The following is a 16907-nucleotide window of genomic DNA, read 5'->3' on the forward strand; positions in this document are numbered from 1 at the left end:
CAAAGCAAAGGCAGCATGGCATGAACATAGTCCTGTAAGTTACAGCAGTACAGGGTTGGACATAAAAGTGTACTGTACAAATAGCTGCACAAAACTCCCTGTTCTGTGAACTAGTGGCCATGCTTACTAACCTGCAGGGACTTTGAGGCATGGTTCTGGGCTTTTATTTCCCAACAAGTTGTTGAAACTCTTGAAGGAGAAATTCTCCATCAGTGCAAGTTATTGCTGCCATTAGCTGGGAACATCATGCTTCTGCAACTTGTGTTGGTAATTTGTCCCTAGATTGGGAACTTTTTCTGCTGCTCTATGGAGTGGAAGGTCATGTCTCTTGTGAAAGGGAAGGTAATCTGCCCTGGTCATAAAATGTTGCACTGAAAACCTTATGATAAATAGATCACTCCTAATACCTCCTTTCCTATCCTAATATCTCCTGCAGTAACCATAGCCAGGACTTGTCTGAGTTACTGAGTTTTAAGCCAGATGTTAATTCCACATTTACAGTAAATGTTATCTCAGAAAAAATTCTTGCAGCCAGCAGCCATGTGCTTATGGGAGGTAAAGGAGGTGGTGTTTACTCTGTTTTCTTTTTCCTTGCTTGCCAACAGAGGACAGAAAGTGCTACCATCACTCATGTGAGTGACTATTTCTCTGTAGCTTTTAATTAGCTTTTGAGTATTATCTGGGGGTTTTCATAGCCCATTTTTGGCTTGAAATGCAGAATATTTTTTTATATTTGAATGTACCAATCTGAACCTAGTCTTATTAAATAGAATGTGTAGAGATACAGAAATATAATACAGTAATCTTTTTTCATTCATAGTGTAAGACTCCTAGAGAGAGTGCTAAGAGGTTGACTGGAGGACACTTTAAAAACTATTGACCTTAGTGTAGCCTCACCTGTAAATTTTGATGTCTATATGTAACATACTTGGGCTTGCCTAGATTAAAAGGTTTGTCAATGTTTCTGTTCTTTAAAAAGGAAAATTGACTGCTCTCTTTGTCTTCCTGAATACTTCTGATCGCCTTTATTGTTACAGTAGTTAAACTGCTTAAGTACACAAAAGATCTGTCAGCAGGTTTATTGAATGACTTCTGTTCACTGGACTAGAATACCTTGAGTTTTAAATTTAAACTCAATTTTCTGTCTGATATTAAATTATATCTTGTCAGATCTAAGTATTGCATCATATGTTGGGATGTACAGTTTGGACAGTAGGAGTGTATGCACCACAGTTTTAGAGGTGGAGTTCATACATAGCCCAAAGTAAACATTTTGGCTGGTAGCTGCTCTTGCTTCATGTTTGGCAGATCTATTCTATGTTTTTTTGGGGTTTTTTTAGAGTAATTGTAGGAAAAATAGTAGGAAAAAGCGTGTAACCCTTTTTTTCCCTTTCTTTTATATAAAGTAGCTTTGAACAACATTGTGTTACTTCACTTAGGTTTTAGTATTGCTTTGATTCCTGTTTTACTTCTGGACTTCAGAGAAATGCATACGATCTGTGAGTCCTGAGAAGCTGAATTTACTCTACCAGAGCTAGTGGACATCTTGGGTATGTCTTATCTGATCACCATCGTGCCCCAAAGATAAAAAGCTGTGGACATGTTTTTCCTAACTTCCCTGCCAAGAGTCTGGCTTTTTTAAGTTCTCCCTTGTGCTGGTAGCACCTGGGAGGTGAGAGCTGTGGAGTGTAGAAAGTCAGGGTGGGCAGTTCTGGCACATGCAGATGCCAGGTGCACAGGGGTGCTGCGTTATTTATGGGGATGAAGATCTGCTGTGCCTGCCTGAAATCCTCAAATCTGCCTCACTGCATGGTGCATCAGTCATTCAGCTTTACTCAGCACAATATTCTTTTTCCTTCAATCCTTGCCTCTGTTCACCATGGGTCCTGCTGCTCTTTCTTCATGGGAGAAGCTGCATCTGGTTTCATGTGGGGCAATGAAGTGACACCCAGGGTTTGTTACCTTTGCATTTCTGCGTTACTGTTCAACTCAGGATGGGGATTTTAGCCTCTTTCTATAGTCCTGATGTAATCATCTTTAAAGAGTCTGTGAAGACTTCCATATCCTATAACTAATTAAATAGAAAGAATACAGAAGGTAATATCTAGTTCACTTGACTTTCTCTACCTTAGGTGGTGTTTATAGTGTAAAAAATAACCCACATTTCTTTTTTTCTGAGCCTTTGGTAATAATCAGAGTAGTCTGGATCTGAGCTTCCTCAAACATTACATGCATTGTCCAAAGGCATATATTTACACTACAAATGTCTGAGAACAACACTCTGTTGTCTGCACAAAGTAGGATGCTGGTTTTATTACAAATTCCAAATTTACTATTTTAGGCTCTAGATTTGACTAATAGGCTTTGCATATATTAGAATTTTATGTGCTGCTAATTTCAGATATCCATCATTGTTGTCAAAACTGGTGTAAATTTGCTAAACTAAACATGCAGTGCTTTCCTATAAATGAGGGAACGTCACTGAGCCAAATGGTGGTAGCAAGTCCAGTGGGGGATATTTGTCATTACTGACTGAGTCATAAGGAGCAAAGATTTTTGGATAAGCTGGTAGAAACGGATGAGAGAATAAATTTTGGATAGTAATTTAAATATTTTTAAATCCTGTAACTTTTAGTATGTTGTACATAAATAGAGCAGGTGGTATGTTACTTCCTTCATGTGAGTTGTTTAATAAATTGTATTTGTGGTTTATTGTTGCCTTAGTTGTGAGATAACTGGACCCTATCTAATTTCAATGCAATGACTTCCACTTGGACCTATGATGTTTACATTCTTCTGTCTCAGAAATCTCAGGTTTACTTGGGCAAAAATCAAGGGGCAAAATTAACTGTCTTTATTGCTAGAATCCTAGGATCACTTTTGCAAAGTAAAACTTTGTTAGGAGTCTGTTCAGTATACTGAAAATTACTGGTCTGTAGAAATGGCCAAAACACCTTTACCTCAGATGACCTTCAGAGAACTGTTTCTCTAAGTCATTGTAAGTCAAAATATCTCATTTATTTTAAAACTGTATACTGTTAATATGTTTCTGATACTTGATCCCTTTTCTCTTCTAAGGAACTGGCATAATTTCCATATTAAAATAATACGTGTCCTGTAACTAGATACTTACTATACTTTCAGAAATAATGCTGTGCTTCAGAAATGTCCTATCAAAATCTTACCATCATCCAGATCAACCATACTGCAATCCAAGTAGTTAGAATATCCCAAGACTTTATGTCCTGCTGCTTAATTAAAATACCCTTAGCAACTATTGCTTCATCAAAGGCAAATCATTTTCCACTGTCAGGTGTGAAATACTTGCATCCACAAAGGCTGATTGGCACCCAGTGCTTCCCTAAATGAAATTACCAAGAGGTGCAATATGTTTAGCCTTCTTCAGGGTACCCAAGTCACAGGATCACAGAATCTGGAGAATTGACATGGGGCCACAGAAATCATTGAGTCCATCTTCTGGCTCTGCACAGGACCATCCCCAAGACTCACAGCATGTGCTGAAGAGCACTGTCCAAACACTTCTTGAGCTCTTTCAGGCTTGGTTCTGTGACCACTGCCCTGGGGAGCCTGTTCCAGTGTCCAAACACCCTCTAGGGGAAAAACATTTTTCTAATATCCAACCAAATCTCCCCTGATAACTCCAGGCTATTCCCTTGAGTCGTCACTGGTCACCACAGAGAAGAGATCAGTGCCTGCCCCTCCTCTTCCCCTTACAAGGAAGCTGTAACTGCAATGAGCTCAGTCTCCTCTTTTCCAGGCTGAACAGACCAAGTGACCTCAGGCACTCCTCATACAGCTTCCCCTCAAGGCCCTTCACCATCTTTGTTGGCCTCCTTTGGATGTTCTCTAATAGCTTAATATCTTTCTTGTGGTGACTAAAACTGCACACAATATTCAAGGTGAGGCCATACTAGTGCAGGGAGAACCTCTAGCCATGCTGCAAAGAGAAATGTTGGTCACAGCACTGTACTAAAAGTAATCTTTCCAGAAAAATATTGTAGTGGCTATACACAGCAGGCCAGGCCTTTTTTTATGAACTGTTCAGAAACAGCAGCACAGCAAATGGAGTGGTATATATCTGTCTCAAAAGGAAGAAGAGAAAAACCAGCCTTGTCAGGTTTTGAACTTGTCATTTCAAGGCATTCCCTGCCTGGTAATTGGACTGCTGAGCTACCCCGGTGTCCTTGTTGTAGAGTAGCTGGCAAGGCTTGGCAGTGAAAGCTCAGCAGAGAGCTATTACTCATTTCAGGCCGTCAGGACACTTTTCATCTGCAGCAAATTCAGGTTATAGTTCCTGCAGCACACCCTTGCCTGGTGCCTCGTTAACTGAACAACTTGTGCAGTTGGGTCCTTCCCTGATAACCCTCTTTTTTAGCCTCTTCTGTGATATAACATTGAAATTGGAGCTCCAATTAAGATTAAAGAATGCTTTCATTTGGACATCTTTACTTTTTTCTTTTAACCCTGACCTCCTGAAAAGCACTCCCTTCTGCAGAGATTCCTTACACTTAGAATTAAGCCAATAACTGTTTGTATTTTAGAAATACAGCTACAAAAATGTGTGTTTCAGTGAATTGCAAAAATAATCATTGTTAACTACGAATAGCACCAATAGTGTTCTGGGGAGAAGAAAGTCTTTGTGAACAGAGCTGTGTGCCCTGGCAGCAAGGAAGACCAAGAGCATCCTGAGATGTATCAAGAGTTGCTCAGCCAGCAGATTGATGGGAGGGAGATCACATCTGGACTTCTGCATCCAGTCTTGCCCTCCTCAGCCCCCCAGCAGGAAAGGCACAGACAATCTGTAGGCAGCTCAGCAGGAGCTACTGAGGGGCTGAAGCACTTGTCCTGTGAGCAAAGGCTGAGGGGGCTGGTCTGGTTCCACCTGGAGAAGAAACAGCATTGAGGGACTCTGACAGCAGCCAGTACCTCGAGGTATCCAGAGGGGCCTGGTAGGAGAAAAATTGATAGCAGATGTAAAGTATAGGAAGAGAGGCTCTTCAGACTGGCTTTAAGGAAAGCTTTTTCCCCACAAGGGCAGTCAAGCAATTGAGCTTCTTTTCCAGGCAAGGTGGTCTGGTCAACATCCTGTTTTTCAAGACTTGACTGGACAAAGCTGTGAATAATCCGATCTGATGCCATCACTGACCCTGCTTTCAGCAGAAGGTGGGACTAGAGACCTCCTAGACACATTTCCAATGTGAATGATCCTGTGATCCTGTTGATCAGGTGGTCATCTGTGCTCTCTGCTTTGAAATGGGTACAGACACAAACTGATGAGAAGATACAGTCAGAAAAAAGAAGTTCTCCTTTTCTAAAAACATCCACAAATCTTTCTAAAAATCTAAGGAAGCTTTTTTGGGTTTAGGTTGAAAAAGGAAAATGAAAGGAAACTCTTGGAAAAGGTTGAAGTTTTTATTAGACATTTTGATATCTGAGATGCAAAATTGCTTTAGGAATAAGCTACAAATCCTTGTGTCTGATCATACAGCATGTATTAGGTGCACTGGGTTATAGTCACCCTCTCTCAAATGTATTTTCTAATGTTCATCAGGCTTTATTCCTATTTTATGTTCTTTTGGGTTAATCCTCTCTCATAAACTATCTTAGTGCTGTTCTGTTCTGGACATACTTCTTAGCAATGGCATTGGAATTCATGTTTTGTATGTTAGCCGAGAAACCAAGTGGTGGCTGGTAGGTTTCTTTCTGTAGGCTTTTTTGTGAAGATTGTCTAGTGACTGTGCATTGTTAGAAAATTCAAGAAAATAATACTGAGTTTACCAGCAGTCTAATCTTTATTTTTCTTTACTTTTCTTTCCTCCTTTCCCAGCATCCAGACACCACCCTGACACCCCCACAGAAATCCTGGTTGCAAAAACAGGCTTTGCTTTGAATTTTAGAAAACGGGAAGATGTAGTAGTTGCTGTTGTGCTGTAACTTGAAGTGGCAGTCTGAAAGTGTGTCCAGTGATGGAGTTTGAGGGACAACTTGTTGATAAAATGTGTTCACGTCCCTCTGTTGGTCTTGGGTTTAATTAGACCAGTCATAACCACTTCCCTGTGAGTTACTTACCTCTCAGTCTCAAACACACACCTGTTGTCAAGTGTTTATTTTTAGTGTTAGATGGTAATTACATGCAGGTTTTGCTTCACCTTAATTGGTGTCTTTTAAGACATTTATAGAGGAAAAATATTGTAAATACATATGTACACACATATATGGAAATTACATGTTTGCACATATATGCATCTAAATAAGCATTCCCTCAGAAGTAATTCTGTACATGAAGACATCTTCACTAATGCTAGTAAAACTTGACTGTGAGCTAAAATTATTTTCTACAGATGATTAAAAACTTTGCCTTTTTAAATGATATGTAATGCTGAAAATTTATTTGGGCAGATCTCATCTAGTGCATGTTTTGCTAGTAATAACGGGAAATTCTGAAAATTCATCCTGTTGCTACTGTAAGTTAATAGATGTTAGTTGGAAGGCAGCAGTGGTAAGAAAATATAGTTTGGTTAAAGCAAACAGACATTTTATGAAAAGGGTTCCTGACGTGATGTAATGCTACTCTATTGTAAATGAGCATCTCACTTTTGCACATTGTGTCTTTAAATAAAAGCATCATATTCTTCATTCCAGAGCTGTTAACCCCAGTGGGCTTCCTAGAGCTTGGATACTTTTCGCTTGCCTTAATTTATTGAATATAACTGAAGCAAATAAGGAAAAATGCATTTTACTCTAGACCTTTTTCAAAAGCCTTGAATGTGAATATTCTAACCTGGTGGCCCCTTCCATTGTGATCTGTTTTGCTTGCACAGATTGTGTACCACAACTGTATGTCCTCTTCTGTCTTCATGTGTGTGCTCAATGGCCAACAATAATAATGCAATAGCCATTGTGTTCCGCAGTGTGGTGCCTGTGACTATAATGTGACCTATTAATATGTTGCACTTGTTGACAGGCACAAAGCCAAGATGTCAACATGTTTGTAAAGATGTCTTGGAAAGGTGACTTACACTTTTAGCATGTTGTGATACTGGTGAATGCAAAGTGGTGCTGAGAAAAACATTGCTTGCCCAGATTTATTTTGAAAGCTCGTAGCTGTGTACTTAAGCAAGTATGTTTGTGTGACATTTCAGCTTCTTTTCATTTAGCGGAGCACCAAGATTTTTTGGTTTTTTGGTCAGGTGTGAGATAAGTAAACATTTTGAAATAAAATATATAAGTCCCCAAGCAGTTATTATTTTCTGAAGTACCTGGATTGTGATTTCATTTTTTATTAATAGTCGTTGTTTCAGATTTACTTCTTGTAGACTTCATTTTCATGAGGACACATTAGGCTTTTGATTGTACTTCAGGGAAGAAAAGAGAGGAACTCTTTAAAGGTAGAGTACTGGGCCAAAGACTGCTTTCTCTTTAGGTTTTAGTATTATTTGGCAGCACTGTAGTCTCATAACATTAGCAGGCAGTGCCCAGTGCTTCAGAGTCTGTAGTAATGTTTTGCCCTGGCCTTGTTCTCATATTAATGTCCAACAAGCTCTTCTTTCTGCTGATGTGCATCTGTCGCCTTGTGTCGCCATCCACCTGCAGTGGCTTTGGTCTGCAGCCATCACACCGAGGACATCATTTTGGTTTAATTGGGAATTAATTGTGTGACAGATGCATGTAAGTAGGAATCACAAGAGGTGTTTTGAGTGTGCATATGTATGAGAGCTGAGTGAATATATTCAACTGTACACTCTTGCTTGGGTCCTGTTGTCACAAGTCACTGGAGGAGTCTTTGCAGGAGATAAAGTGAAAGATGTTCTCTGTTCAAATTTCAGTGCACTTGGGTGATAAAAGCAAAATACCTTGTTGTGTCTTTCAGCCATTTTTTAATATCTGTTTTCAAAAAATGGGTGAGAAAAATAATGGTGAAATGTAGTTTAAGACTTAATTTAAATATGTTACTTAATGAATACCACTGCATTAGGAAATAGGCTTTTCCCACAGTTCTGTGGGAGCTCTTTAAGTGTACTGTATCTAAAACTGCTTTCCTATTCTGTTTCTCTGGAGAGTTAACTTGGTACCTTCTCACTGAAAGGTCCTCTTTGTTTGTGTGACTTGCTTGGCCTTTCTAATGGGATCAGTTGCAATCTCTGTCCATCAAAATCAGTACTGCTGTATTCCCCCCTCCTCAGTGATGTTGCTCCAGTTCCGTGGATATCTGATGAAGTTACTAATCTGCAAAAAAAGCCCAAAACAACTAAAAATGATGTTAACCCTTGTGGTAGATGGCCGCCTATTTCCCAGGTTGGACTGGCTCAGCTGAGGCCAAATATCAGACTGACTATGCTGGTCTAAAGCACAGGGGAGGGTTTGTGTCTGCCAGGGCAGTGAAATTGCAATATCTCTTCTCCACTTCGGCTTAAACTTGTTGCAGTTTCTTTGTGTCCCTCTGGGCAACTAATCATCCATAAGGTACAGCCATCACTTCACTTGCCAGTATTCTTTTCAGCTCTCACACTGTCTGCAGATAGTGCTGCTTTTAGCACAATGTAAAGTTTTATGAAGACAACCATGCATTCTCAGCCACTGGCATTTCTAGGTGTGCCTTCAAATGTCACAGGCTTGGGTTTGGTGTGTTACATTCATTGAGCTGAAAATGCACTCCATTAGAACAGCTGATCAGCAGACCAGTCTTCATCAGCCAGAATATCTCTGGAGCCGTGCTCTGTAAAAAAACCTCAACAGATGCAAGTCTGAATGAACAGGTTTTGCTCAAACATTGTTGCTTACACACACTACTGTGCTTTCAGAAGGGCTTAGATTTTCATAAACTTGAAGCAATATTGCATTTCTTATGGTAGTTCTAGCTTTTAATGCATTCTCAGTTCAGAAACTGTTGTAATGCAGAGAGTGTCGAGGTGCTGAATTGACACTGCTCACAACTGTTGTTGTAAGAAAAAGCTGTTGTTTAAAAGAAAAAAAACACACACATACAAAAAAAAAAAAGCCTTCCTGTATGTTTATATCTTGGCTTAACACTTTTTACATAATTTTAGAGAATTTGAATGTTGGTAAAATATTTCCCTGACACTTCTCAATGGGGAAGAAAGGATATTTTAACAGTCATTGTAGTATTGGGTTTGAGCTTTGAATTGAGCTCATCCTTCTTTTAAGTGATACATTAAATCTCAGTGTAACTTTGATAAAGAGTAGTGCCAGGCTATAGAGCTAGTCTTTGAAGTGTGTTTAGAGATATGGATTTAGCAGTAGAATTAAGATTGTGTTAAAACCTATGTAAAGTAACTTCCTTTGGGTGTTAAAACTCATAGAGATTAAAAAATTAGAAGGTAAAAAAAGAGAAGGCAAAAACAGTGCAACTTTGTGATTATAGATAAAAATTGGTCTGTTTTCTATGTACATTTCTTTCTCAACAATTGTTGGGTATAATTAGAGGAAGAGAGAGAAAATGGAACAATTAACACACCATATGTACAAAACAAAACAAAACAAAAAACCACCTCCAGTCTGTGGGTGTTAATACTTGAACAACATTTGGTTTTGTCCCATCTATCTTTTTTATGTAGGTAGCATTTACTCATTTATATTGCATTTTGAAAGACTTGTACCCACTAATAGATACATGCTGTTGTTGTTGTTTTTTGTTTTAAGCTAAATATATATGTGTTTGTTGTTGTATCTCCTGGAAACCTGTCCTCTCTTTCAGAAAATATTACGTTTTGCACAGTTTAACCCTACATATGTATATGGGGTGATTTGAAATCTCTCCATTATCAAGCAACAGAATTATACTATATATTAATGATTGGGGGTTGTTTCTTTTCTAGAAGAAATAATCAGCTTCCCCTTCATGTCTTGCTAGGACAACAGCTGCAGATGAGATTGAGCTTCCATATTTAATACATTCTATTAACTTCACACATCCAAACACACACTGGCTCACTCCCTGACGCACCCCAGTGTCACATTAGAGGTGAGCAGGCCCTAATTAAAAGCAGGCACCATCTGCCGGAGTGCGGTGGCAGAGTGGCACTCCACAGCCGTCCTGAGTCCTGTGATTGAAATGTTTTATTTATGAGCTCAAAGACAAAACACGCTGCTTGGCTGCTGAAAGCTGCATTAGGAGCTGGATAGCACCATCTAATGGAATGGAGTGCCACTGGCTATTCATCTTTCCTCTTCTTCCTCTCTCCTCAGTCTACTCCCCCAATAATTTTATTTTTCAGTCTTATCCTTGGATTTTCTGTGATAGTGTTTCAGACAATTTTGTCTCTTGTGTTCCACTTTTATACAAGAAGGAAAGGGTTGTTGAAATATTAAACTAATTGTGGGGGAATTTTCCAGCCTTTTGTTTCCTTCCAGTGCCACGCATAGGGTTTTGCATTCTGTAGCAGAAGTGATACTGATGTGGTGTGGTGGTACAGAAGAATATGAGGAAGATAGATGAGCAAGATCAGTTTACTGCATTTTTCCAGTTCCTCCCAAAGATCCATGTAATGGAAGTATCCACTGCTCCATCTGAAAACTCTATTTTCATATGGAAATTGACCCTAACTGGGCGGGAGGGAAGGCAGGATGACAGTACACCTCAGACTGTGTGAAAGTTCTTTACTGTGTTGAAAAGAAAGGGCAGGATTTGGGGAAAGCTGCGGCTTTGGACCTTCCTCTCTGCAAGCAGAGATCATAACCTCTTCCAGCTTGCAGAAATCATATTCTGTTATTGCTTCTTAGTGGGGAAATGGATGAGGAGGTGTTGGACTGAGGGGTGAAATACACTTTGTCAGAGAAGAAAAGGGTAACAGGGAAGGAGTCCTTTTTGTGTTAATTGGTCCACCAATCTACTTTTGTGACTACTAGATTACAACACTGCATCTAGTAGAAATGTATATTGTGAAAATGACCTTTTGGATATGCAGGTTAAGAATTGTCACGCTGATTCAAAATAATCTGGGGAATGATTTTCTGGTCCTTACCCTTTTTGTAATGTTCTTGAGTTTTGCAGTATTCCATGCTGGGTATCCAGCAGTGTGGCTTCAGCACAAACAAGCAGTTAGGACTGGACTGAAACTTGAAATATGACATTTTTCTACAGTAACATCTAATAGAACCTCTTTTTTTAAAATTACAGGATCTGGTCGCTACTTCAACTCGGGCAAAACAAAGCCCTAAATAAAATGATATGTGTCTAAAACTGAGCTAAATAAATAAATAAATATTTATATATGGGAGGTGTGCATTTTATTTTTTGTATCAGTATGTTTTAAAGAATGTTGAAATTATATAAATCATGGCACATCTATGATTACTTGTCCTCTTATTGTTTGTGTTTAGAACATACGCCATCAGAAGGATAAAAGATGCCTTTAGAGAAAACAAGAACATAACAGACTCTGAAAAAATAGAAGAACTACTGAACAAAGCCAAAGCAAACCTACAGGTTATTCAACGGCAGGTATGTTAATTTCTCTAATTTTTTTATGGGAGTTGTTCACTACTCATTCAACTGTCTTATGCCACTAGAGATGGAAAAAAATATTTCCTTGCTAAAGACATCTCTTGATAAACATCAGTTTTTGTCTGAATTTGTCTTTCATCATAGGTTCAGAGGGGTGACTTTGACTGACTCAAAATAGTCTCATTTTCTTCTGTGTTTGTTTTTTCCCATCTCTAGATACAGTGTTAGAATAGTAACAGAACAAGAAAATCCTGAAGTGAATTAAGTAAATGCTGGCTAAATGTGTCCAAACAGGGTGATAAGTTCTTCTTTAGAAAATTTGAGTCCCTGGCAATATTTTTCTTCAACCTTGTCTGAGTAGCATTTATAGCATCTCTGTTCCTTCCACTAGGTACCATGTTGCTAAGAAATGAAGTAGACTGGGTTGAAACTTCAGATACTTCTAAAATTTCTCGATCATACTCACTGTCTATCTAAAGTGACTACTAAAAATTGGAAGAAGCAAGTTTCTATGCTTGAACTCTCTGTGAGAACTTACAGTGCTTAAGCTGCTCCTGCTTGCAAAATCTGTGCTTGCTGACACCCGTCAGAGCTCAGTTAGTACTTTTATTAAACACTGAATGAACATGTGCACCTGCTCCTGCATGGTTGGCTTTAATACGGCTCTTTAAACAACCAGCAGGTCACTTAGCTGGGTTCTTATTTTAGTAGGGAGCTGGGCCCTTGGATTTGACAGTTAAGTATGGATGCTTAGGTGCAAGGTATTGGTTTTTTATTTTCACCTCCCAGGGTGTTGTTTTGTGCTACCATCTTTTTTTAACTCAAACACTGCTAATTTTTTATTTAAGTGTTTCTCAAAGAAGCAATTTGGATTGGATTGTTCCAATGCAATTACATTTGAATGCTGGGGTGTTTTTTCTCAGATCTGTAGGTGATAATTGGCATTTTCAGCTCTTCTAATTCTTGCTGAAGATAAAGTCTTGCTAAATAAAAACTTTCCAAATTTTTTTTCCCAGCAAAACATGCTTCTACTGATCTGAGTCCTAATAGGTCTGGGACAGGTTTTAAAGTAGAACTCTTTCCTCTCTAAGTCCTGTGTAAATTCAGATTACCTTGTTTCTGTAGATCCTTAAAAAAAGATATTATTTCTCTAAAACAGACTTCACAGGCTGGACTTTTGTCTAGGGTAGGGGTCTTGCCTTGCACCTTTTTTGAAGTTTTCTTTTAGCGTAAAGATTTTCCCTCAGCATCAGTCAGCATCTTTCTGTTATGCATTTATTACTGTATCACTGGGACATACCAGAATAATTCAGAATGACCTCAGTTATTGCTAAGCCTGGAGGGTTTTGCGTGTTTGTTTCAAATATCAGCTATTTAAGGGCCTTCTCCAACATTAAAAGCCAAATTGCTGAAATTGGTTTTAAATCGGATCACTGTCATTCCATGTAAGAACTTCAGGGAAAATATACTTGAAAAGCAAGGAGTATTAAAGACACTGACACAACTTTCCATTTTTAACACTGCTAAGACAGTGAAACTTATGTTGAAATATCTCTTTAATGTTGTACTTCTAGACATTTTCCAGAGAAAGTACAATCATGCTACATTCACTTTTGGAAGGATTTATCTTACATGTTTTCAAGAGTAATGGATAATAAATGTCATTATACAGTAATATAATAGGCAATGGAACTTTTTAACAAAAAATAATCAGATAGAAGAAAATTATTTTACCAAGATAATTTTTTGGCATGCATCCCTGCAAAAGTTGATTGTTTGAGTATTAAAGATTTTTTTTTTTCCTAAAAAATTGCAAACTGTTGTACTTTGCAGAACTTTTGTTATGTTTCGGTGTCATCTCACTCCCATCTGTAAAGCAAGAGGTAAATGTAAAAACAGCAACACTGTCTTAAAGGTTTTTCATCAGGACTATTAAAAATCTGAGCATCTAAGTTCATATTAATATTTATTTAGTGTCAAATTTCGTCATGCTCTGTCGAAAAAGTTCATTCTTCCTCTTTGTTTCATTGAAGACCTAAGTAATGAAGTCATCTGACATTATTAAGACTTTATATTTAAAACTAACCAAGCATAATATAAAGTGCTTTTATTTTTAAATGCAGAAGCACTGAAGCAAACATGAGATCTAGCATACAATTTTTTGCTAAGTTTTGGGCTTGTTATGATGTGGTTCATCTTGGTATTGCTGATTTTTTCTAGTGTGTCAGTAGAAATTAAATAATATCCCTCTTTGCTGACAATTTGTTGTTACTCTAAAATCAAATTTATATTCACTTTGCATTCTAATTTATGGTTTAGTCATCAAAGTGACCATTGAAGTGTAAGGTTCATAAATAACTATTTAAATCAGCCTAGTGGGAAATGTGAAGTAGTGACAGATCACTGTCATTTTGTACATGTCAGTCACTGTACTGTTTGCTAGTGTTTTAAAAGTAGCTTTATAATGCTGAAAAGCATGGAGGAACATTAATCTCCAGCTTAGTCCTCTCGGCTTATTATCGGGTTTGATTTTTTAATTGCCTGGCTAATGGAAGGAACAACTCATTTTCAACTCTGTTTGCAAAGATTTTTGTGGGTGTGTGTTTACTGTGTAAACAACAAAATTTCGTTGTTTACACAGTAGTTATTTTGTCCTTCCTGTATAGAAGGGTGTTGTGAGAAATGCATTGTCACAAATGAGTGTGAAATAGAAAGTTTTAAGAAGTTTTGAGGTGAAGTCTGGAAAGTGTTTGAGGATTGTCATAACAGCCATTTCCCAGCTATGCTAATATGATTTCATTTGTGAGTTTCTATTACTATTAGTAATGTTAGTATGTTAGTGGTAGGGGAATTTCCACTGAAATGTACTGCTGCTGCTGCTGAAATTTAAGATTTATGAAAGCCACTTTGAAGATTGGCTAATATTAAGTGTTTTGAAGTTTTCTTTATGCCATTCTGTCTCTCGGGTTTTGAACTGAAAACCTACCGGTGGAGTTCAAAAGCAATAGTAGACGTGTGTGCTCTGATTAAAGCCTTGTTTTCCTTACAGGATATCTCATTCTTCTGTAGTGCTTTCTCCTCAGTTTTATATTGTGGCTGGAAACTGCCAGTCATCTTGTCCAGCTAAGAAAGATTATTCTGTTTTTCTTGGCAGCTCTGAGCCTTTGTTATCAATTTTACTGGTTTTAACATCACACAGCTGCAGTACTCTTCAATAAAAGAGTTTTAATGTTTCACAGCTTTTGTTTGTCTCTTTAAATAATCCAAACTGATGAGATGCAGGTTTGCGCAAACCTTGGTCAGGAGACAAGAGATGCACCTTGAGTGTTGAGACAGTCAGGACTTGGGAATCTGCCTCTTTTACAGCTGGCTGGTCATCTGTGGTTTTTAAGGGAACAGATAAACTTTTCTTTTGGGTCTGAGCTGTTTTTCCTTAGGCTTGACCTCTTACGATTCCCTTCATGAAGGAATGTGGTGTTGATACAGGAAACCTCAGCTAGAAAGATTCCACTGATAATGATAAATGATAATGAGTACTTGCAGCATTTTTCATGTTTGCAGCATGTTGTAAAGTGCATTCTAATCCTTGAAATATGCATTGCTTGTAGTAACTTCAGCTCCATTTCTCTTAATGAAATGCTACATGACTGTGCTTTGATAAAAGCCCACATCATACTTAGTGTAAGATTTTGGTCTCATATTCTTATGTTTTTCCATAGTCAAATTTCTTAGTACTGTCTTGTGCTGAAACTTGTGCAAAATAAGAACAAATCTTCTGGATCTTTTATTTTTCAGCAAGCCAAATTGCCAGTGCAGCTGTATATAGCCTATATGTGCCTTCTTGAGGTGTTTATTAGCAGTATCTTATCTTGGCAATATTTTGAATTTGAGTAACACTTGAATGGAAGTGGAAATTAAACTGAATCGGTGTACTAATACAGCACTCATATTATTATGAATTAATGACCATAAATCCATAAGGAAACTTTCTGCTAATCAAAATAACATAAATATTAAAGCATGTTTAATAAATATTAGCAAGACAAGCAACTTCAATTATAGTTACTATAAAAAGTGAAAGGTAGAAGTACTACCCTAGTTTACTGCACCTGGTTTGCATTGACTGCTCGGCCTTTGAGCAGCAAATATTCCTATATTAGTAATTGTCAAGGTGTATTACTTCTGGACTGAAAGCATTTTGCAGAGTATTTGGAGGACTGGTACCGATGTACAGTTGTGAGTTTGTGACATTGGAATTGACTGTGTGAAGGAACTTCCCAAACTTTAAGAAATGTTCTGGGTATCTGAACAAGTTGTGTTTATACTGCAGAGCACTGTAGGCTGGATGCCCTTTGTAGGAGAACATTCATTTTGAAAACTCTTGTTAGTATTAGATTTGAGCTGCAGGTTGTATTTATGTCTAAATTTTATGAAAATGTAAGAAAGTTGCAAAATGCTGTGTAACGTGTTTCATTACATTGGCAGCAGTTCTGAGGCCAAGAGGAAAGAATAGCTGGAAAAGCCCTTTGAACACAAGGGGCAGCACCACGCTACTGTTCAGGAATGGGTATAGTATTGGCAAGTCATGTCTCCCTGCTGGCAGACAGTTCTGTTGGAGTTCTAATATAGTTCATTCTTATCAACTTTGTCATTGCAAGGAAGTTTTAAAATCACAGATTATTTTGCTGATTTTCTTGAGAAGCTCTTTGAATTTTATCTCTTTTTTTTTTCCAGCTTCACAGTGGCAAACACCTATTTCTCTACAAAAATACAGATTTTTCTACCATAAAATTGTAGCCTTACAGTTCTTAGATAAGGAGATTGCCCTTGGAAGTTTGCTGGGGCTTTCACTTGTGCCGTGTATTTTTATTTATTACAGTTGGACATCATTTTCCAGTCAGGATAGAGCTGACATGACACACAGAGATTTTTTCTTACCTCTCTGGCCATTTAGTTATGCTTAAAGCAAGTGTAGACACAGTAAAGTTTTCAAATGTTTCACTCACAGTAGAAGAGTGGGAGTGAGTGGCACAATCAAACAATGAACAAATATCCTGGTAAAACAGTTTTTTCAAGTCACTGCATGATACCTATGAACTACCTATACACTTCTAAATCCTTGGATTGGCAGCTAGAACATAGAAAATGTTTGGCATGAGCCTCTTGCATTTCTCTTGCTCCTAGCCTGTTGCAGTACTGGCAATCAGTTTTTAATTGTTTTACCACATCATGAGTTCTCACTTGTTTGCTTCCTTGCCTGGAATTACCAAAATTATGCTGGAAGCTTGTGGCAAAGCCACAAACTGAATTCAAATCAGCTGACTCTGGGTTGAGAAGCCACTGGGGGCATTTTCCTGTGTTTGTTGGTAGTTTTCATTTTAATTTTTTTAAAATTTCAAAGCTCTTTGGGGTGATATTTTTA

The 16907-nt window shown here is 38.0% G+C and overlaps 1 protein-coding gene across 1 annotated transcript in view; it reads left to right on the top strand.

Annotated features, from left to right (window-relative positions):
* LYRM4 (LYR motif containing 4) overlaps positions 1 to 16907 on the top strand; it is an 86060-nt gene that overhangs the window by 9609 nt on the left and 59544 nt on the right. The window contains exon 2 of the mRNA XM_063161309.1: positions 11362 to 11482. Coding sequence (XP_063017379.1) covers positions 11362 to 11482 — 121 coding nt within the window. The remainder of the gene's footprint in view (positions 1 to 11361; positions 11483 to 16907) is intronic.

The sequence above is a fragment of the Melospiza melodia genome, chromosome 1 (genome assembly GCF_035770615.1).
Source record: "Melospiza melodia melodia isolate bMelMel2 chromosome 1, bMelMel2.pri, whole genome shotgun sequence".
Lineage (NCBI taxonomy): Eukaryota > Metazoa > Chordata > Aves > Passeriformes > Passerellidae > Melospiza > Melospiza melodia.